This window comes from Sphaerodactylus townsendi, linkage group LG10 (assembly GCF_021028975.2).
Source record: "Sphaerodactylus townsendi isolate TG3544 linkage group LG10, MPM_Stown_v2.3, whole genome shotgun sequence".
NCBI lineage: Eukaryota > Metazoa > Chordata > Lepidosauria > Squamata > Sphaerodactylidae > Sphaerodactylus > Sphaerodactylus townsendi.
In genome coordinates, this window is record NC_059434.1 from 82,437,845 (window position 1) to 82,461,324 (window position 23,480).

General features: G+C 64.3%; 1 protein-coding gene across 1 annotated transcript in view; it reads right to left on the reverse strand.

Moving 5' to 3' along the window:
• The window catches only part of CTNNA2 (catenin alpha 2), a 542,314-nt gene that overhangs the window by 162,394 nt on the left and 356,440 nt on the right, over positions 1–23,480 (reverse strand). Inside the window, exon 6 of the mRNA XM_048508766.1 lies at positions 15,939–16,019. Coding sequence (XP_048364723.1) covers positions 15,939–16,019 — 81 coding nt within the window. The remainder of the gene's footprint in view (positions 1–15,938; positions 16,020–23,480) is intronic.

Genomic DNA, 23,480 nt, shown 5'->3' on the forward strand with positions numbered 1-23,480 from the left:
ACCCCCCCCCCCCCCCACCCCCCCCCCCCCCCACCCCCCCCCCCCCCCACCCCCCCCCCCCCCCACCCCCCCCCCCCCCCACCCCCCCCCCCCCCCACCCCCCCCCCCCCCCACCCCCCCCCCCCCCCACCCCCCCCCCCCCCCACCCCCCCCCCCCCCCACCCCCCCCCCCCCCCACCCCCCCCCCCCCCCACCCCCCCCCCCCCCCACCCCCCCCCCCCCCCACCCCCCCCCCCCCCCACCCCCCCCCCCCCCCACCCCCCCCCCCCCCCACCCCCCCCCCCCCCCACCCCCCCCCCCCCCCACCCCCCCCCCCCCCCACCCCCCCCCCCCCCCACCCCCCCCCCCCCCCACCCCCCCCCCCCCCCACCCCCCCCCCCCCCCACCCCCCCCCCCCCCCACCCCCCCCCCCCCCCACCCCCCCCCCCCCCCACCCCCCCCCCCCCCCACCCCCCCCCCCCCCCACCCCCCCCCCCCCCCACCCCCCCCCCCCCCCACCCCCCCCCCCCCCCACCCCCCCCCCCCCCCACCCCCCCCCCCCCCCACCCCCCCCCCCCCCCACCCCCCCCCCCCCCCACCCCCCCCCCCCCCCACCCCCCCCCCCCCCCACCCCCCCCCCCCCCCACCCCCCCCCCCCCCCACCCCCCCCCCCCCCCACCCCCCCCCCCCCCCACCCCCCCCCCCCCCCACCCCCCCCCCCCCCCACCCCCCCCCCCCCCCACCCCCCCCCCCCCCCACCCCCCCCCCCCCCCACCCCCCCCCCCCCCCACCCCCCCCCCCCCCCACCCCCCCCCCCCCCCACCCCCCCCCCCCCCCACCCCCCCCCCCCCCCACCCCCCCCCCCCCCCACCCCCCCCCCCCCCCACCCCCCCCCCCCCCCACCCCCCCCCCCCCCCACCCCCCCCCCCCCCCACCCCCCCCCCCCCCCACCCCCCCCCCCCCCCACCCCCCCCCCCCCCCACCCCCCCCCCCCCCCACCCCCCCCCCCCCCCACCCCCCCCCCCCCCCACCCCCCCCCCCCCCCACCCCCCCCCCCCCCCACCCCCCCCCCCCCCCACCCCCCCCCCCCCCCACCCCCCCCCCCCCCCACCCCCCCCCCCCCCCACCCCCCCCCCCCCCCACCCCCCCCCCCCCCCACCCCCCCCCCCCCCCACCCCCCCCCCCCCCCACCCCCCCCCCCCCCCACCCCCCCCCCCCCCCACCCCCCCCCCCCCCCACCCCCCCCCCCCCCCACCCCCCCCCCCCCCCACCCCCCCCCCCCCCCACCCCCCCCCCCCCCCACCCCCCCCCCCCCCCACCCCCCCCCCCCCCCACCCCCCCCCCCCCCCACCCCCCCCCCCCCCCACCCCCCCCCCCCCCCACCCCCCCCCCCCCCCACCCCCCCCCCCCCCCACCCCCCCCCCCCCCCACCCCCCCCCCCCCCCACCCCCCCCCCCCCCCACCCCCCCCCCCCCCCACCCCCCCCCCCCCCCACCCCCCCCCCCCCCCACCCCCCCCCCCCCCCACCCCCCCCCCCCCCCACCCCCCCCCCCCCCCACCCCCCCCCCCCCCCACCCCCCCCCCCCCCCACCCCCCCCCCCCCCCACCCCCCCCCCCCCCCACCCCCCCCCCCCCCCACCCCCCCCCCCCCCCACCCCCCCCCCCCCCCACCCCCCCCCCCCCCCACCCCCCCCCCCCCCCACCCCCCCCCCCCCCCACCCCCCCCCCCCCCCACCCCCCCCCCCCCCCACCCCCCCCCCCCCCCACCCCCCCCCCCCCCCACCCCCCCCCCCCCCCACCCCCCCCCCCCCCCACCCCCCCCCCCCCCCACCCCCCCCCCCCCCCACCCCCCCCCCCCCCCACCCCCCCCCCCCCCCACCCCCCCCCCCCCCCACCCCCCCCCCCCCCCACCCCCCCCCCCCCCCACCCCCCCCCCCCCCCACCCCCCCCCCCCCCCACCCCCCCCCCCCCCCACCCCCCCCCCCCCCCACCCCCCCCCCCCCCCACCCCCCCCCCCCCCCACCCCCCCCCCCCCCCACCCCCCCCCCCCCCCACCCCCCCCCCCCCCCACCCCCCCCCCCCCCCACCCCCCCCCCCCCCCACCCCCCCCCCCCCCCACCCCCCCCCCCCCCCACCCCCCCCCCCCCCCACCCCCCCCCCCCCCCACCCCCCCCCCCCCCCACCCCCCCCCCCCCCCACCCCCCCCCCCCCCCACCCCCCCCCCCCCCCACCCCCCCCCCCCCCCACCCCCCCCCCCCCCCACCCCCCCCCCCCCCCACCCCCCCCCCCCCCCACCCCCCCCCCCCCCCACCCCCCCCCCCCCCCACCCCCCCCCCCCCCCACCCCCCCCCCCCCCCACCCCCCCCCCCCCCCACCCCCCCCCCCCCCCACCCCCCCCCCCCCCCACCCCCCCCCCCCCCCACCCCCCCCCCCCCCCACCCCCCCCCCCCCCCACCCCCCCCCCCCCCCACCCCCCCCCCCCCCCACCCCCCCCCCCCCCCACCCCCCCCCCCCCCCACCCCCCCCCCCCCCCACCCCCCCCCCCCCCCACCCCCCCCCCCCCCCACCCCCCCCCCCCCCCACCCCCCCCCCCCCCCACCCCCCCCCCCCCCCACCCCCCCCCCCCCCCACCCCCCCCCCCCCCCACCCCCCCCCCCCCCCACCCCCCCCCCCCCCCACCCCCCCCCCCCCCCACCCCCCCCCCCCCCCACCCCCCCCCCCCCCCACCCCCCCCCCCCCCCACCCCCCCCCCCCCCCACCCCCCCCCCCCCCCACCCCCCCCCCCCCCCACCCCCCCCCCCCCCCACCCCCCCCCCCCCCCACCCCCCCCCCCCCCCACCCCCCCCCCCCCCCACCCCCCCCCCCCCCCACCCCCCCCCCCCCCCACCCCCCCCCCCCCCCACCCCCCCCCCCCCCCACCCCCCCCCCCCCCCACCCCCCCCCCCCCCCACCCCCCCCCCCCCCCACCCCCCCCCCCCCCCACCCCCCCCCCCCCCCACCCCCCCCCCCCCCCACCCCCCCCCCCCCCCACCCCCCCCCCCCCCCACCCCCCCCCCCCCCCACCCCCCCCCCCCCCCACCCCCCCCCCCCCCCACCCCCCCCCCCCCCCACCCCCCCCCCCCCCCACCCCCCCCCCCCCCCACCCCCCCCCCCCCCCACCCCCCCCCCCCCCCACCCCCCCCCCCCCCCACCCCCCCCCCCCCCCACCCCCCCCCCCCCCCACCCCCCCCCCCCCCCACCCCCCCCCCCCCCCACCCCCCCCCCCCCCCACCCCCCCCCCCCCCCACCCCCCCCCCCCCCCACCCCCCCCCCCCCCCACCCCCCCCCCCCCCCACCCCCCCCCCCCCCCACCCCCCCCCCCCCCCACCCCCCCCCCCCCCCACCCCCCCCCCCCCCCACCCCCCCCCCCCCCCACCCCCCCCCCCCCCCACCCCCCCCCCCCCCCACCCCCCCCCCCCCCCACCCCCCCCCCCCCCCACCCCCCCCCCCCCCCACCCCCCCCCCCCCCCACCCCCCCCCCCCCCCACCCCCCCCCCCCCCCACCCCCCCCCCCCCCCACCCCCCCCCCCCCCCACCCCCCCCCCCCCCCACCCCCCCCCCCCCCCACCCCCCCCCCCCCCCACCCCCCCCCCCCCCCACCCCCCCCCCCCCCCACCCCCCCCCCCCCCCACCCCCCCCCCCCCCCACCCCCCCCCCCCCCCACCCCCCCCCCCCCCCACCCCCCCCCCCCCCCACCCCCCCCCCCCCCCACCCCCCCCCCCCCCCACCCCCCCCCCCCCCCACCCCCCCCCCCCCCCACCCCCCCCCCCCCCCACCCCCCCCCCCCCCCACCCCCCCCCCCCCCCACCCCCCCCCCCCCCCACCCCCCCCCCCCCCCACCCCCCCCCCCCCCCACCCCCCCCCCCCCCCACCCCCCCCCCCCCCCACCCCCCCCCCCCCCCACCCCCCCCCCCCCCCACCCCCCCCCCCCCCCACCCCCCCCCCCCCCCACCCCCCCCCCCCCCCACCCCCCCCCCCCCCCACCCCCCCCCCCCCCCACCCCCCCCCCCCCCCACCCCCCCCCCCCCCCACCCCCCCCCCCCCCCACCCCCCCCCCCCCCCACCCCCCCCCCCCCCCACCCCCCCCCCCCCCCACCCCCCCCCCCCCCCACCCCCCCCCCCCCCCACCCCCCCCCCCCCCCACCCCCCCCCCCCCCCACCCCCCCCCCCCCCCACCCCCCCCCCCCCCCACCCCCCCCCCCCCCCACCCCCCCCCCCCCCCACCCCCCCCCCCCCCCACCCCCCCCCCCCCCCACCCCCCCCCCCCCCCACCCCCCCCCCCCCCCACCCCCCCCCCCCCCCACCCCCCCCCCCCCCCACCCCCCCCCCCCCCCACCCCCCCCCCCCCCCACCCCCCCCCCCCCCCACCCCCCCCCCCCCCCACCCCCCCCCCCCCCCACCCCCCCCCCCCCCCACCCCCCCCCCCCCCCACCCCCCCCCCCCCCCACCCCCCCCCCCCCCCACCCCCCCCCCCCCCCACCCCCCCCCCCCCCCACCCCCCCCCCCCCCCACCCCCCCCCCCCCCCACCCCCCCCCCCCCCCACCCCCCCCCCCCCCCACCCCCCCCCCCCCCCACCCCCCCCCCCCCCCACCCCCCCCCCCCCCCACCCCCCCCCCCCCCCACCCCCCCCCCCCCCCACCCCCCCCCCCCCCCACCCCCCCCCCCCCCCACCCCCCCCCCCCCCCACCCCCCCCCCCCCCCACCCCCCCCCCCCCCCACCCCCCCCCCCCCCCACCCCCCCCCCCCCCCACCCCCCCCCCCCCCCACCCCCCCCCCCCCCCACCCCCCCCCCCCCCCACCCCCCCCCCCCCCCACCCCCCCCCCCCCCCACCCCCCCCCCCCCCCACCCCCCCCCCCCCCCACCCCCCCCCCCCCCCACCCCCCCCCCCCCCCACCCCCCCCCCCCCCCACCCCCCCCCCCCCCCACCCCCCCCCCCCCCCACCCCCCCCCCCCCCCACCCCCCCCCCCCCCCACCCCCCCCCCCCCCCACCCCCCCCCCCCCCCACCCCCCCCCCCCCCCACCCCCCCCCCCCCCCACCCCCCCCCCCCCCCACCCCCCCCCCCCCCCACCCCCCCCCCCCCCCACCCCCCCCCCCCCCCACCCCCCCCCCCCCCCACCCCCCCCCCCCCCCACCCCCCCCCCCCCCCACCCCCCCCCCCCCCCACCCCCCCCCCCCCCCACCCCCCCCCCCCCCCACCCCCCCCCCCCCCCACCCCCCCCCCCCCCCACCCCCCCCCCCCCCCACCCCCCCCCCCCCCCACCCCCCCCCCCCCCCACCCCCCCCCCCCCCCACCCCCCCCCCCCCCCACCCCCCCCCCCCCCCACCCCCCCCCCCCCCCACCCCCCCCCCCCCCCACCCCCCCCCCCCCCCACCCCCCCCCCCCCCCACCCCCCCCCCCCCCCACCCCCCCCCCCCCCCACCCCCCCCCCCCCCCACCCCCCCCCCCCCCCACCCCCCCCCCCCCCCACCCCCCCCCCCCCCCACCCCCCCCCCCCCCCACCCCCCCCCCCCCCCACCCCCCCCCCCCCCCACCCCCCCCCCCCCCCACCCCCCCCCCCCCCCACCCCCCCCCCCCCCCACCCCCCCCCCCCCCCACCCCCCCCCCCCCCCACCCCCCCCCCCCCCCACCCCCCCCCCCCCCCACCCCCCCCCCCCCCCACCCCCCCCCCCCCCCACCCCCCCCCCCCCCCACCCCCCCCCCCCCCCACCCCCCCCCCCCCCCACCCCCCCCCCCCCCCACCCCCCCCCCCCCCCACCCCCCCCCCCCCCCACCCCCCCCCCCCCCCACCCCCCCCCCCCCCCACCCCCCCCCCCCCCCACCCCCCCCCCCCCCCACCCCCCCCCCCCCCCACCCCCCCCCCCCCCCACCCCCCCCCCCCCCCACCCCCCCCCCCCCCCACCCCCCCCCCCCCCCACCCCCCCCCCCCCCCACCCCCCCCCCCCCCCACCCCCCCCCCCCCCCACCCCCCCCCCCCCCCACCCCCCCCCCCCCCCACCCCCCCCCCCCCCCACCCCCCCCCCCCCCCACCCCCCCCCCCCCCCACCCCCCCCCCCCCCCACCCCCCCCCCCCCCCACCCCCCCCCCCCCCCACCCCCCCCCCCCCCCACCCCCCCCCCCCCCCACCCCCCCCCCCCCCCACCCCCCCCCCCCCCCACCCCCCCCCCCCCCCACCCCCCCCCCCCCCCACCCCCCCCCCCCCCCACCCCCCCCCCCCCCCACCCCCCCCCCCCCCCACCCCCCCCCCCCCCCACCCCCCCCCCCCCCCACCCCCCCCCCCCCCCACCCCCCCCCCCCCCCACCCCCCCCCCCCCCCACCCCCCCCCCCCCCCACCCCCCCCCCCCCCCACCCCCCCCCCCCCCCACCCCCCCCCCCCCCCACCCCCCCCCCCCCCCACCCCCCCCCCCCCCCACCCCCCCCCCCCCCCACCCCCCCCCCCCCCCACCCCCCCCCCCCCCCACCCCCCCCCCCCCCCACCCCCCCCCCCCCCCACCCCCCCCCCCCCCCACCCCCCCCCCCCCCCACCCCCCCCCCCCCCCACCCCCCCCCCCCCCCACCCCCCCCCCCCCCCACCCCCCCCCCCCCCCACCCCCCCCCCCCCCCACCCCCCCCCCCCCCCACCCCCCCCCCCCCCCACCCCCCCCCCCCCCCACCCCCCCCCCCCCCCACCCCCCCCCCCCCCCACCCCCCCCCCCCCCCACCCCCCCCCCCCCCCACCCCCCCCCCCCCCCACCCCCCCCCCCCCCCACCCCCCCCCCCCCCCACCCCCCCCCCCCCCCACCCCCCCCCCCCCCCACCCCCCCCCCCCCCCACCCCCCCCCCCCCCCACCCCCCCCCCCCCCCACCCCCCCCCCCCCCCACCCCCCCCCCCCCCCACCCCCCCCCCCCCCCACCCCCCCCCCCCCCCACCCCCCCCCCCCCCCACCCCCCCCCCCCCCCACCCCCCCCCCCCCCCACCCCCCCCCCCCCCCACCCCCCCCCCCCCCCACCCCCCCCCCCCCCCACCCCCCCCCCCCCCCACCCCCCCCCCCCCCCACCCCCCCCCCCCCCCACCCCCCCCCCCCCCCACCCCCCCCCCCCCCCACCCCCCCCCCCCCCCACCCCCCCCCCCCCCCACCCCCCCCCCCCCCCACCCCCCCCCCCCCCCACCCCCCCCCCCCCCCACCCCCCCCCCCCCCCACCCCCCCCCCCCCCCACCCCCCCCCCCCCCCACCCCCCCCCCCCCCCACCCCCCCCCCCCCCCACCCCCCCCCCCCCCCACCCCCCCCCCCCCCCACCCCCCCCCCCCCCCACCCCCCCCCCCCCCCACCCCCCCCCCCCCCCACCCCCCCCCCCCCCCACCCCCCCCCCCCCCCACCCCCCCCCCCCCCCACCCCCCCCCCCCCCCACCCCCCCCCCCCCCCACCCCCCCCCCCCCCCACCCCCCCCCCCCCCCACCCCCCCCCCCCCCCACCCCCCCCCCCCCCCACCCCCCCCCCCCCCCACCCCCCCCCCCCCCCACCCCCCCCCCCCCCCACCCCCCCCCCCCCCCACCCCCCCCCCCCCCCACCCCCCCCCCCCCCCACCCCCCCCCCCCCCCACCCCCCCCCCCCCCCACCCCCCCCCCCCCCCACCCCCCCCCCCCCCCACCCCCCCCCCCCCCCACCCCCCCCCCCCCCCACCCCCCCCCCCCCCCACCCCCCCCCCCCCCCACCCCCCCCCCCCCCCACCCCCCCCCCCCCCCACCCCCCCCCCCCCCCACCCCCCCCCCCCCCCACCCCCCCCCCCCCCCACCCCCCCCCCCCCCCACCCCCCCCCCCCCCCACCCCCCCCCCCCCCCACCCCCCCCCCCCCCCACCCCCCCCCCCCCCCACCCCCCCCCCCCCCCACCCCCCCCCCCCCCCACCCCCCCCCCCCCCCACCCCCCCCCCCCCCCACCCCCCCCCCCCCCCACCCCCCCCCCCCCCCACCCCCCCCCCCCCCCACCCCCCCCCCCCCCCACCCCCCCCCCCCCCCACCCCCCCCCCCCCCCACCCCCCCCCCCCCCCACCCCCCCCCCCCCCCACCCCCCCCCCCCCCCACCCCCCCCCCCCCCCACCCCCCCCCCCCCCCACCCCCCCCCCCCCCCACCCCCCCCCCCCCCCACCCCCCCCCCCCCCCACCCCCCCCCCCCCCCACCCCCCCCCCCCCCCACCCCCCCCCCCCCCCACCCCCCCCCCCCCCCACCCCCCCCCCCCCCCACCCCCCCCCCCCCCCACCCCCCCCCCCCCCCACCCCCCCCCCCCCCCACCCCCCCCCCCCCCCACCCCCCCCCCCCCCCACCCCCCCCCCCCCCCACCCCCCCCCCCCCCCACCCCCCCCCCCCCCCACCCCCCCCCCCCCCCACCCCCCCCCCCCCCCACCCCCCCCCCCCCCCACCCCCCCCCCCCCCCACCCCCCCCCCCCCCCACCCCCCCCCCCCCCCACCCCCCCCCCCCCCCACCCCCCCCCCCCCCCACCCCCCCCCCCCCCCACCCCCCCCCCCCCCCACCCCCCCCCCCCCCCACCCCCCCCCCCCCCCACCCCCCCCCCCCCCCACCCCCCCCCCCCCCCACCCCCCCCCCCCCCCACCCCCCCCCCCCCCCACCCCCCCCCCCCCCCACCCCCCCCCCCCCCCACCCCCCCCCCCCCCCACCCCCCCCCCCCCCCACCCCCCCCCCCCCCCACCCCCCCCCCCCCCCACCCCCCCCCCCCCCCACCCCCCCCCCCCCCCACCCCCCCCCCCCCCCACCCCCCCCCCCCCCCACCCCCCCCCCCCCCCACCCCCCCCCCCCCCCACCCCCCCCCCCCCCCACCCCCCCCCCCCCCCACCCCCCCCCCCCCCCACCCCCCCCCCCCCCCACCCCCCCCCCCCCCCACCCCCCCCCCCCCCAGGAAGGAAGGAAGGAAGGAAGGAAGGGAAAGGAAGGAAGGAATGAGGGAAGGACGGAAGGAAGGAAGAGGAAGGAAGGAAGGAAGGAAGGAATCGAACAAGTAACAAGTGACAGCAACTACTAATGTGGAAGTCGTTACATTCGCCTTCAAGAAAGGGAAATTTCTCTCAAAGATGAGGGGATAGTGCTTGCAGGAAGCTGAAAGAGGAGGAAAATCGAGAGAAGTCAAAAATGTTCACTAAGATGCTTGGAGGTTATTTAAAACACACAGTCTTAAAAGCTCCCAACTGGAATGTGTTCCACAGGGTTAGGAAAAGGCAGCTTCAGTCCAAAAAGAAAGCCACCATGGTTAACAAAGGGACGTTAGAGGGTATTATTAGGGGAAAAAAGATGTCTTTTAGAAAATGGAAGTCCAACTTAACTGATAAAGAGGAATACCAGAGAGAACATCACAAATGGTGGTGGCAAAAAAGAGGAAGCAAGTTAGCTGTAAGGGAGGCAAGTAAAAGGATTATGAGGAACACATGGCTGTGAACATCAAAACCAGCAACAAACAGTTCTTCAAGTACATCAAAAGCAGGAAGCCAGCAAGGGAAGCGGTAGGCCCGTTAGATGACAAAGGAACAAAGGGTGTGCTGCTAAAAGATGACAGGGAGATTGCAGAAAAGCTGAATGAATTCTTTTGCATCTTGTCTTCACCCAAGAGGAGGTGAGGAAAGAATTCCTGCACCTGGAACCAAAGCTTCTTAGGAGAGCTAATCCGAGGAACTAACGGAAGATGAGTGGTGAAGACAAGGAAGAGAGAGTTCTGGCAGCCATTGATAAACTAAATGCTACCAAACTCCCCTGGCCCCAGATTGCATTCAAGCAATCCCAAAGAGTTCTTAAAGAGCTCAAGCATGGAAATTGCTGATGTTCTCACTTTAATATGCAACTTATCCTTTAAATCAGGCTCCATCCCTGAAGACTGGAAGATGGCCAATGTCACACCAATCTTTAAGAAAGGATACTAGGGGGGACCAGGGAAATTACAGGGCCAGTCAGTTTTGACATCTGTTCCTGGTAAATTAGTAGGAATCTGTCATTAAAGATAAAATTATAAAACATGTACAAAAAAGCAAAACCTGCTGAGAAAGAGTCAGCATGGCTTTTGCAGAGGCAAATCCTGTCTTACAAACTTACTAGAGTTCTTTTCGAGGATGTAAATAGGCATGTGGATAAGGGGGAACCAGTGGACATTGTCTACTTGATTTCAAAAAGGCTTTGACACAAAGTTCCTCACCAGAGACTATTGAGAAAACTCCAGCAGCCATGAAGGGAATAAGAGGGAGAAGTCCTCCTATGGATTAAAACTAGTTGAGAAACAGGAAGCAAAGAGTGGGTGTAAAATGGGAAATTCTCACCGGAGAGATGTCGGGAGTGGGTGTCCCCCCAAGGATCCGCACGCCTGGGACCAGTGCTCTTTAACCTATTCATAAAATGATGACCTGGAAGTAGGGGTGGGTAGCGTGCAGTGGCCAAGTTTGCAGATGATACCAAATTGAGTGTGGGGTGGTGAGGAAACCTACAAAGGATTCGCGAGGAGCTCCAAGTGGACCTTGATAAGAATTAGGTGAGTGGGCTAAGAAATGGCAAATGCAGTTCAATGTAGCAAAATGCAAAGTGATGCAACATAGGGGCAAAAAATCCAAAACTCTCAGCATAACATCGCCACAGGGTCAGTGCTATCAGTCACAACAGACCAGGAAAAGGGATTTGAAGGCGTCTTAATTGGATAGTTCCATGGGAATGTCAACTCAATGTATGGCAGCTGTGAAAAAGCAAACTCTAATGCTGGGGATAATCAGGAAAGGAATTTGATAGCAATAAAACTGCAAAGATTGTCATGTCCTTGACCAGTAAAGCAGTGGTGCTGCATTAGGCACTTGGGAGTACTGTGTTCAGTTCTGGTCCACTCACATCTCAAAAAAGGATATTGAAGAGATAGAAAAAAGAGAAGTTGCAGAGAGAGAGGCAAACGAGGATGATTGAGGGGACTGGAGCACCTTCCTTATGAGGAGAGGCTGCAGCGTTTGGGACTCTTTGGTTTGGAGGAGGAGACGTCTGAGGGGGGGGATATGATTGAAGTCTATAAAATTATGCATGGGGTGAAAATGTTGACAGAGAGAAATTTTTTCCTCTCTTTCTCACAATACTAGAACCAGGGGGGGCATTCCATTAGAAAATGCTGGGGGAAGAATTAGGAACTCAATAAAAGGAAACACTTCTTCACTAATATTGCATTGGGTGTTTGGAATATGCTGGCCACAGGGAGGTGGTGATGGCCACTTAACATGGATAGCTTGGGCTAAAAGGGGCTTGGACAGATTTATGGAGGAGAAGTCAATTTATGGCTACTTCAATCTTGATCCCTTCTTTGATCTGAGATTGCAAATGCCTTAACAGTCCAGGGTGCTCGGGAGCGGGCAACAGCTTGGCGCACTTGAAAGGCCATTGCTTTCACATCCTGCTACATGTGAACTCCCAAAGGCAACCTGGTGGGTACCTCTGCGAGTAGCAGAGAGCTGGACTAGATGGACTCTGGTCTGAGTCCGAGCTGGCTTGTTCTTATGTTCTTAAGGGAAGGAAGGAAGGAAGGAGGGAAGGAATGAAGGAAGGAAGAGGAAGGAAGGAAGGAAGGAAGGAAGGAAGGAAGGAAGGAAGAGGGAGGAACGAACAAAGGAAGGAAGGAAGGAAGGAAGGAAGGAAGGAAGGAAGGAAGGAGGAAGGAAGGAAGGAAGGAAGGAAGGAAGGAAGGAAGGAAGGAAGGAAGGAAGGAAGGAAGGAAGGAAGGAAGGAAGGAAGGAAGGAAGGAAGGAAGGAAGGAAGGAAGGAAGGAAGGAAGAAGGAAGGAAGGAAGGAAGGAAGGAAGGAAGGAAGGAAGGAAGGGAGGGAGGGAGGAGGGAGGGAGGGAGGGAGGGAGGAAAGAAAGCTGGCAGCTAGTACATTGTGTTACATCACTGTAATGTTATAACACCATAGTCTTATAACTACTTTATAGTAGGGAAAACAAAACTAAACAAATAGTAGGAAAAACAGAACAAATCCTCTCATTTGCTGCCATCATAGCTCCATACTGAGCTTGGTAAGATGCCAAGAGATTCCCTCTCCGAGTGAGTGATTTGATATTTCCTTCAAAGACCGCCCTGCTAGGACCCAGATGGCTCAGGCTAGCCTTGAGGTCTTGGAAACTAGGCAGGGTCAGAAACTAGGCTTGGATGGGAGACCCTAAAGGAGGTCCTGTGTTGGTATGCAAAGGCAAGTAACGGCAAACCACATTTGAACACTTCTTGCCTTGAAAACCCTGCAGGGTAGCAACGTCAGCTATGACTTGATGGGGGAAAAAAAAGTTAAAAGTGCAGAGCGAGTGAAGACATAATTATTTGACTGAGGCAGTGTGGAAAAGACCGGAGAGAAACATTCATGTTGCAAGAAAAAAGGGGAGAAAAACAGAAACTGATTTTGAATAGTCACTCCATTGATCTTTACTTCCCCCAGCTATGTCTGCAAAAAAAAAAAAAATCAGAACCAAAGATTTGAGCTAATGAAACACTTTTATTCAACTACCCACAAGTGATCCCAGCACAGTCTCGAGTTACACAAAAGCTCATTTTCTCAAACAGCTGGATTAGAAAGCAAAACAAATCAGGGCAACTCGATGTCACGCTTAATTGATTCCGATCCCGAGTATTTTGGATTTGATTTTTCAAACGCTCTTTTTCGGAGGGTTTTCAAATATACTGGAGGGTCTGTCTGATTTCAGCTGCGCTTTAATCATGGGGATGCTTTTCTTTCTGTTCGAGAGGGATACATGGCATACTGAAGGTGCCCCGACCAGGATGGTTCGGGTTGGCCCAATCTCGTCAAATCGCTGAAGCTAAACAGGCTTGAAAACCCCAAGGGAGTTGCTGTAATTCAGCTGCAACTTGATGGGCACTTCCCACCATCACTTTGAGGTCTGCTTCAGGCCCAAATGAACATAAGAACATAAGAACAAGCCAGCTGGATCAGACCAGAGTCCATCTAGTCCAGCTCTCTGCTACTCGCAGTGGCCCACCAGGTGCCTTTGGGAGCTCACATGCAGGAGGTGAAAGCAATGGCCTTCTGCGGCTGTTGCTCCCAAGCACCTGCACTGTTAAGGCATTTGCAATCTCAGATCAAGAAGAAGAGTTCTTCCTCTCAGATGAAGAAGAGTTTGGATTTATACCCCACCTTTCTCTCCTGCAGGAAGTCTTAAAGTGGCTGGCAAATTAACAGACACCTTGTGAGGTAGGTGGGGCTGAGAGAGTTCTGAGAGAATTGGGACTAGCCAAGTGGTTCTCAACCGTCCTAATGCTGCGACCTTTAATACAGTTCCTCATGTTGTGGTGACCCCCAACCCTAACATTTATCCGTTTTACAGATGGAGAACACTGATGCAGAGAGTCTTAGGCGAACCATGTGAAAGGGTCGTTCGACCCCCAAAGGGGTCCCGACCCACAGGTTGAGAACCACTGGACTAGCCTAAGAAGGAATGTAGGAGTGGGAAAACAAATCCAGTTCACAGTTAAGAGTCCGCCGCTCATGGGAAGGAGAGGGGAATCAAGTCTGGTTCCCCAGGTTACAGTCCACCTGCTCTTAATCACAAACACTGGGAGAAAGAAACACGCTAGTAGAAAGGTAGTTTGAAAATCGAATAAAATACCTGTGTGTGTGTGTGTGTGCGCACACACGCGCGTGTGTGTGTGACCATGATAAAGCAGGGTGGACAAAATCAAATTAAAATAACTGACAGACTTGTTTGAATTAACCCCCATCTTTTAACTAAACATCAGCATTACTGTGACCCTGTACACTGTTTTCATTGTTTGGGGGCGCATTGCCTTGGGAGACAGCCTTTTTCATCCACTTGTTTTCCTTTATTTCCCTGTTTTCCCTTGTTTTGGCTGAACAGGCCTCTGTGAAAAAGGTTGTTTCATTCCCGTCAGCTGAGCTATTGTCCCCACATGCCACATCCTGATGGGAGAAGGCCTGTAGTGAGATTCTTTCTAATTGGTTATGCTGATTTTAATAAACAGGTATTGGTTACATGGCAGTGACAGCGAACCTTTTTGAGACCGAGTGCCCAAATTGCAACCCAAAACCCACTTATTTATTGCAAAGTGCCAACACGGCCATTTAACCTGAATACTGAGGTTTTAGTTTAGAAAAAAATGGTTGGCTCTGAGAAATGCTTAACTCGGGAGTAAGCTTGGTGGTAGTTGGTGGCTTTGCTTCAAAGCAACCATGCAACTCTTCCAACAGGTACATCACAATCCTAGGAGGGTTTACTCAGAAGCAAGCCCCAATGCCAGCAACCGAGCATACTCCGAGGTAAAGGATCACGCTTTAGTTCTTCGCATGAAAATCAGTGCGGTTTAACAGAACTTAACAGGGGGCCTTTCCCCACTTACCTTAAGCCCCGCGCTACTTGAGGAGAGTAGCACGGGGTCCCCCGGCACTCCCCACGAGAGGGGCGGCAACAGCGCAGCCGCCCCGTGGCTGCCGCTGTCACACCCCCTCAGCGCGAGGCATCCCTGGCGCTCTTGCAAAGGGTGCCTTTTGATGACCCCGTGCTCTGCAGGGACGCCCAGGCCTGCGCCAGGGATGCTGTGCGCTGGGAATTGTGCGCAGTGGGAAGTGGGGAAAGGCCCAGGGTTACCTACGCTGCTTCCCCAAAACTCGGTCTTAGGTTTAATGCTAATAATCAAGCCCAGTGGCCAGGACAGCCTAGATGTGGGGGGGGGGGATTCTGTTTGCGCATGCCCACAGAAAGGGCTCTGAGTGACACCTCTGGCAACCGTGCCATAGGTTCGCCACCACTGTTATATGGGAATGTGTTGGTCTCTAGTGTGATGTCAGATTTTCCACAATTGCCTAAACTGTCTTTTGATTTTTGGGAGCATAATTTCTGGTCTCCGTTGGCTTGTTCTCTGAGGAGAAAACACACACACCCCTACATTTTTCCTTACCGAGTCCTCTTTGCTCCCACCTGGAAAGCGGCCAAACACCATAAATTGGGCGATCAAGCCATAAGCCTTGGCTTGCTTCCTCCCTCCCTCCCTCCCTCCCTCCCTCCCTCCCTCCCTCCCATACAATTTTGCTCTTTGCTTTCAAGAACAAGACTGTTGGCAGAGCAGATTTGCAGAGTATCACTCCTGCCTGCCTCTGTAGAATGTGCTTGTGAAGAGTTGGCTTTCCAAAGGAGGGGAGGAACCACCATAAGACTTGCAAGAATGTTGGTATTTGCAAGTATCTGTCACAACCCAGACATAAAAGGATTAACTGCAAGTTGCTAAGGTCACTGTGTTATGACCTGGTCTGTTGATCAGCTATTGGTCAGTCAGACCACTATTGCTTACATGTCAGTGAGAACGTATATCATAAGTTATAAAGTTAATTCTGTTTCTTTGTTCAAGCAGAAAACCACATGAAAGCAGAAAGAGAAGAAGTGAAGCCACAAGATAGGTGGAAAGATGTAACAAAATGTATTACTGTAAATACAAAATGTACTACTGTAAATACGTAAAAATGTACTACTGTAAATACGTAACAGAGCAGTACAGCATTTGTTTTTTTTTATTCCATGTAATCCTACCTCAAAGCTGTAGTGAAGGGGTACTGTGCCCGGGGCACGTGTGTGCCCTGCGCCCCTGCCTTGCCCCACCCACCCTAGAATGTCCCCACCTTGCCCCTGCAAGACACCCCCTCCAGCCCCCTGGGAGCTATGCCACTGTCCTAACCTTTTAAGCTAGTAAACTTTTATATAAAAGCAACTGAATGTATCTCTAGCTCTCTTCTTTCCCACTGGAAGCTTCTTCTGCATCTCTGCTAATAAGAATCTCTTTTTTTATTGAATACAGAGCAAAGAAGCTACCTACCAAAAGGGGACACAACTGTGCAACCTTGCTCCTGCCTTAGAAGCTGACGGCCCCATCAACCAAGCCTTTCCTTACAGCTAACAAGTACCTGTCTCCGTAGATCTCTCGTTTTCTTGGTCATCTTGTCGATGGCAACGTTCAGCGGATCTCCTTTCTCCTTCCTTCCAGTCTGGTTTGAGAAAAAAAAAATCAAAGAAACAAAACAAAGAAATTCAGTCAGCAGCTTGCTATAAGCAGTCAATGCGCTCAGCACTGTTTCGGTCCAGATTTTAAGCACATGAAACTCTGAGGGGCCTACAGAAATTCTCTAGAGCTGTGGATCCCTACCTGGGGTACGTGTACCCCCAAAAGAACATGCCAAAGTGTGCAGAAAAATGTAACGGGTTTGCTAACATGGGAGCACAATTTTAGGGCAATGAATGGCCAAGGGGTAGGCGAGGGGAAAATAGTTGGGACCCACTGCTCTAGAGTTACCCACTCCTGGTTGGAGAATCATAGAATCATAGAGTTGGAAGAGACCACAAGGGCCATTACGTCCAACCCCCTGCCATGCGGGAACACACAATCAAAGTGCTCCCAACATATGTTCATCCAGCCTCTGTTTAAAAACCTCCAAAGATGGAGACCCCCCACCACTCTCCGGCAGTGAATTCCACTGTCAAACAGCCCTGACAGTCAGAAAGTTCTTCCTAATGAACTTTCTGGATGTCTGGATATCATGATCTTCTGAAGATGCCAGCCACAGATGAAGGCGAAACGTCAGGAGAGAATGCTGCTAGAACACGGCCAGACAGCCCGGAAACCACACAGCACCCCAGTGATTCCGGACGTGAAAGCCTTCAACAATACATTCTTCCTAATGTTTAGGTGGAATCTCTTTTCCTGCACCTTGAATCCATTACTCCATGTCCTAGAGTCTGAGGCAGCAGAAAACAAGCTTGCTCCCTCTTCGACATGAGATCCCTTCAAATACCTAAACATGGCTATCATGTCACCCCTTGACTTTCTCTTCTCCAGACTAAACATCCCCAGCTCCCTAAGTCTCTCCTCATAGGACATGGATTCCAGACCTTTGACCATTTTGGTTGCCCTCCTCCAGACACGTTCTAGTTTGTCAATATCCTTCTTAAATTACGGTGCCCAGAACTGAACACAGTACTCTAGGTGAGGTCTGACAAATGTACAGCAGAGTGGTTCAATTATTCCCCTCGATCTGGACACTATACTCTTATTGATGAATCCCAGAATTGCATTGGCTTTCTTGGCTGCCACATCACACTGCTGACTCATGTTCCGTTTGGAGATTCAATGGAAAGGGAAAAACCTCACCATTCTATGTCAACCCTCCAAGGCAGCCATTTTCTCCAGAGCAACTGATCTCTGTAGTCTGGATATCACTTGCAATTCCAGGAGATCCTCACCCAGAGGCTGACAACTAAATTCATCCCCAATGTCAAATTTGGAAAGGAGATTTGCATTTTTTGTGGGAGCGGCTCTCTTCCTTTCACTTAAAAAGGAGAGGGCAAAACTCAGAAGTTCTGTTCAGGTAGTCGGCTCAGAGCTGGGAAATGTTGTGAGATTGGGGGTAGAACAGAGGGCGGCGGGGGGGGGGGTTGGGGAGAAGAAAGACCTCAAAGGAATGTGATGCCCTATAGGCCACCCTCCAAAAGATCCATTTCATCCAGAGGAGCTGATCTTTGACATCTGGAGATTGATTCCAACTATCATGCCCCCACAGAAGCCTTCATTATTTTCATTATTATGTCTCAGTTACCCCCAGAGGTGGGATCCAGCAGGTTCTCACAGGTTCCCGAGAGTAGGTTACTAATTATTTGTGTGTGCCGAGAAGGGGGTTACTAATTGGTGATTTTGCCACGTGATTTTTGCCTTAGTTACGCCCCTCCTCTCAGCAGTAGCGCGCAGAACTTGAAAGCGCAGCTCTAGGGCAGGAGGTGCGACCGCGCGGCAGCCTGGGCAGCTCTCGCGCGCAAGTATCAAGCTTCCTCGCCTAAGGGACTGGGGCAAGTAATTTCAGTGGCTAAGGCCCCGCTGGGCTACAGCCCTGCACTCCAGGAATGCCCCGCTTCATCGGAATGCCCGGCCACTCCCCATCGCGGGCTCCCGCCTCTTCAGCCCTCTATTAAGGCTTACGCCACAGTTTGAATCCCACCAACATGGGAACCTGTTACTAAAAATTGTGGATCCCACCACTGGTTACCCCCATAGCTAGCATGGTTTTAGTTCTTTATATAGTTTTCCAAGGGAATGAATTTTACACAGCCCCTGTCCCTTTAAGAAATCTCCCCAAGAGGCAGTCTTCCTGTTATCACCCAGTAATCCCCCTGTTCAGCTCAGGCAGTCACCACACGGTGCCTAGGGAGTCAGGAGGCAGAAGTATTTTGTCACGTCAAAGGTGAAAAGAGAGCATAAAGTTGAGGTTTACAGAGAATAGTAGCCAGATAAAGACAAAAGGAACTTAAAGAAGTGGACTTTCCTGGAAGAAGTCAAAGAAAGAACAAAAGTCTACAGCTTCTACTGTTCAATCAAGCAAATGCTCTATTTTAGGTAGACCCTGGGAGGAGTTAGGGTCTCCATTCTTCTAAATCAGCCATTCTCAACCAGGGTTCCGTGGTACCCTAAAAGTCGCGGGAGCATGTCCCAGGGTAATTCAAGGCAACATCTGCTACTCCCCCTCATTTTTGTGGTGGGGTCTCCCACTGGCCAGCAAGGACATGGAGCTGGGCTCCATGGGGCAGGGCCTGGGTTCACAGTAGGTCAGTTGTGAAAGTCTTCCTCCCCCGCCCCCCCCAGTGCTACCCTTCACCCTGGGAGGAGAAGGTGGGGGGTGTGGCAAGCAGGGGCAATGGGAGGGGAAGGTGGAGGGTGGTGGCAGGGGTACCGTGAGATATGAAGAGTGAGGTCAAGGGTACCCTGACCTCCAAAAAGGTTGGGAAACACTGTTCTAAATATTAAACCTTTTATTTGAACTGTTAAACCTTGCTTGTGACTCTCCCACTCTGTTCCGGCCGGGCACAGGGCACCAGAAACAGTTTTGCTTGCGGAACAGAATAGTAACTCCAGATCCCCAAGCCTCAATTCTGTGCATATAGATAAAACTCTAATAAAACCATTTTCTTACTGTTTGTGTAGCAAAAACAATAAGTCGGAGGTGGTACAGAATCAGATATTATTTGTAGCAACTGTGCCAAAATAAAGGACTGCTATACCTGCTCTATATGATGCTCATCAATAACCCAAGTATAGTTTTTAACTCTGTTAAAACACATGATTTTAGTTTCGGCATAACCAAGTTCTCCCCCTGGCAAAGCAGAGCCAAAATTCCCAGAGTTATTTGTAATCCTACGCCTAGTTTGGCAGAGAATCACAGGACTACTCTATTATTTTACACAATATTGCATTCCAACATATGCTATTAATAAAGTTATACGATTCCGATCTGCCTTCTCTTGTGTATTAATCAAATTCTGTGACATGAAATGATACATATGAGATTCAAGACAAGACAAAACATCTCATTCCAATGTAGCTTAAGGTTTCTTCAGATTTATATAAGCCAAAGCACAAAGCCACAGTTCTAAGCTGTGCCCAAAGACCAACACTATTTAATGACAAAATTCAATATGGCTTAGAGTCTGTAAGCTTATTTCTTTAGCAGAAGAGCCCTTAAAAATGTGTGGGAACAACCCCTTGGGAAGAGCTCCTTCGCCCTCACTCTCGAGTGTTTACCATCTGGTTTTCATTTCACTGAAAACAGCCTTCCTTAAATTACCGGTAAACTCAGTACAAATCCTCTGTTCCATCCTGTTTGTGTTCTGCCATCACGTCTGACAGCCTTCAGCTTGACTGTCTCCATTCCACTTGCTCCCTTTCTCTATTGTAGACCTTTCTCTCTCCATCCAACTCCACATCTCAAACTACTTGTCTGATAGTTCCAGGTGGGTAGCCATCCTAGCCCATAGTAGAAAATAAGAGGAAGAGTTTTGATTTATGCCCTCTTTATACCCCGCTTTTTTCTTCTGTAAGACCATGAAACATTAAAGCATCGATTGAACACAGAACATAAAAGAAAGGGGAACATTGCATAATGGCGGCCAACAGGGCTGGAGCTAGGGGAAACTGTGCCAGGGGCACGCATACAACCTGTGTCTTTGCCACATCCCCGCCTGCAACCACCATGCCCCAGCACTGGAGCGTCCCCCCCTGTCCCCTTGGTGCTACACCACTGGCGGCCAAGAATCGTTTCAAGGGGGTACATGCAGACATACATCGTTGTAAAGGGGGGATTGAAAACATTTTAAGGGATTTGTGTGGAAACCGATTTAGACTTTTTCCCATATTCAGTTTTCAAACAGCTGAGTGCAGCAGATTGCTTTAAAACAAACCATGGAAATGATGGAGATTAAGGTGGCTCAGTAGATCACACCAAAGTTTTTGTGCTAATGCGTTATATCTCTGTACTGTAGCCTTTGCTAAAAAAAAAATACTCCTATAAAATGAATATTAAGAACTCCTAATCTCCATCCTGCCAACCAGCTGTGATGTTCAACATGATAATAAGCAACAAACAGCTTGAGGACAGAAGGAAAATGTTCCTTACTACAGTAATAAGGCTCACTTGGCCGACATTCAAACAGGATAAAGGAAATTTCCGCTTAGAACATTTCCCCCCCTGCCTGGATATCAAAGCAAAAGATTCTCAATGCAGATTAAAAAACACAAAGATAAGATGGGGGGGGGAGGGATATGCTCAGAATTCATTGTTTTTCATCCACCCCTCTCCTTCCAAAAATCCCCTTATAACGGTAAGGTTTGAAAGTTAAAAGCAAACAAACATATTATGTGATTTCAGGTATGTCGGGGTTGTGGTTTCTTTAAAGATTCACACATTTCTTAGAACTACCTGGGCCAAGAAACAGCTGAGAGCCTCAGACAGATGAGAATACCTTATACTGAATCAGAGCATTAGTCTATTAAAGGTAGTGAAGATTGTTCTGACTGACAGCGCCTCTCCAGGTTCTAAGGCTGAGGTCTTTCACACCATTGGCTACCTGATCCTTTAACAGGAGAAGGTGAGGATTGAACTTGGGACATTTTGCATGCCAAGATGCTCTGCCGCTGAGCCATGGTCCCTTTCCTCTCTCACACCTGAAGCTGGGAATCCTAATGTATATGCTACTTCCAAGCCGATTACACACAAAACATCAGCTGCGTGATGGGGGCAAATGTCTGTCACAGAAATATTTCTTGTACAGATGTTTTTCCTCCAGCCCCACTTTCCTTTTCTAGTCTCCCTACGGCAAGCAAAACCACTTCTAGCACAAATTTAATTTTGCTTCACCGCCGGAGTGGGGAGATTTTCCGGGGAGCACAGCTATGCCCTGGATCTCTTCCGTCCACCCACAGCCAACCTGCCTCGCTCCACCCTCCCAACTCCTCGCACTGCCGTCCATGACTTCCCCCTTGCCCGTTTTATGTTTCTGGTTCCTTCCTGCTTCTTTAATGCTCATTTCGCTTTATCTGATCTGCCCCTAGAGACTATTTGAAATCCTTTTTCTTTATTTAAGCCTCAGTTATACCTGTAGATAGAATGGGTTTCATTGTTTTTGTACAGTGCTCTGTGGGAGGGAACCTTAGTTAGACCCCGTCCCTTCAAAAAGCCCTCTCTATAGGCAAGAGCACTGTAGTATTTTTGTTAGTTAGCAGTGCCTTTTCTCAGTTTGTTTTGGTTCAGGCGTCTGTGGAAGGCTGAAGACAGCAATATCCCAGAAGTCTAAGATGTTAAGTATAAGGTGTTAGAGAACCGTACAACTCAGAGTAAGCAAGTTTCAATAGGATTGTAGGAAAAAACAGAGTCCAGTTAGAGAAGCATACACAAACCAGACTTTCTTAGAAGCAGTTAAAGAAAGAATTGGTGCCTGCAAGCTCTTCAAATAATCACTAAGGCGGTTTCCACATGGGGAAACAACAGCGCTCCAGAGATGGGAAAAAAAGGTCCCTGGGGCACTGTTCGCACAGGAGGCGCTGCTGCATTGCTGTCCTGGCTCCTCTGAAGTGGCGCAAAGACGCCGCTTCTGAAACTCGCTCAGGGGGCGAGTTTGTTGGAATACGCCAGTTGCCACCCGTTACCGAGTGAACAGCAGCGGGTGGCAGCCAGCGTATTCCCATGGTGCTCCCGAACAGCTGCCTACCTTTTTCCTGCCTTTCATTGCTCCGAGGAGGGAAGGGGACATGCCTCCTTGCCTCTGTCACTTCAGCCGTTGCTCTGGCCAGGGGGCCTTTCCCCTTCCCTCCTCGGAGCGACAAAAGGCAGGGAAAAGGTAGGCAGCTATTTGGGGGGATGTGCAAAGCGTGCTCCTCAATCATGCCGATGCAAACCCGCGAGCCTGAATGTGCGGAAACAGTCTATCTGTTTCCAGCATCGCAAATATTCTTGATTAGTTAGACTTCCTGGGAAGTCCTAAACTTTCAACATTATTAAACCGTTTTTGAACTGTTACTCATTCATCTGTGGGTCTTACATTCTGTTCTGGCTGAGTGAAAGGCACCTGATGATAGCTCACTTGGAGAACAGAACAGTACCAGTGTATCGATATAACAGAGTTGGCTTTTGCAAGGAACAGCACAAGCAGGGTCTGCTTCTGGCTCCGGTCCACCTTCCCCACTCTGCTTCTGACCTCCCGATAATCGGAAAGGCTGGGGTGCTGTGTGGTTTCCGGGCTGTATGGCCGTGTTCTAGCAGCATTCTCTCCTGATGTTTCGCCTGCATCTGTGGCTGGCATCTTCAGAGGATCTGACAGTAGGAATGGAAAGCAAGTGGAGTATATATACTGTGAGGTCAAAAGGTGAGGCCATCTGAATAGAGTAGCCTGGCATGTGAGTCACAGAGAAGTCTGTAGCACAGGAGTAGCAATGAAGCTAGCAAGGTCAATAGGTGAATGGATCTGAATAGAAGTATCCTGGTCTTTGTTCCCACACACAGCTCCACACAAACACAGGACAACTATAGACTATAGCACTCAAAGGGAACAAAGACCAGGATACTTCTATTCAGATCCACTCACCTATTGACCTTGCTAGCTTCATTGTTACTCCTGTGCTACAGACTTCTCTGTGACTCACATGCCAGGCTACTCTATTCAGATGGCCTCACCTTTTCACCTCACAGTATATATACTCCACTTGCTTTCCATTCCTACTATCAGATCCTCAGCCACAGATGCCAGCCACAGATGCAGGCGAAACGTCAGGAGAGAATGCTGCTAGTACACGGCCATACAGCCCGGAAACCACACAGCCCTCCAGTGATTCCGGCCGTGAAAGCCTTCGACAATAAATCGGAAAAGCTTTTATTTATTTATTTTCAGACAAACCTTGTTTTTAAAAACAAGCCTCTCTCCCTCAGTGGCAAAGAGAGACAGAACGAGATAGAGGAGGGGAAGGGAGGGTTAGGGGGAGAATAGCAGCTCTATGATAGTGAAACTACCAAGTGTTATGAGATCTGTGCCTTTAAGAGGGGCAGAGTTAAGAGAACCAGGAAACAGAGGCTTGTTGAGACTAGCTGCAGGGGAGGACTGGGCTGTCTTCTCAGAGAACAGAGAAATGTGAGGAG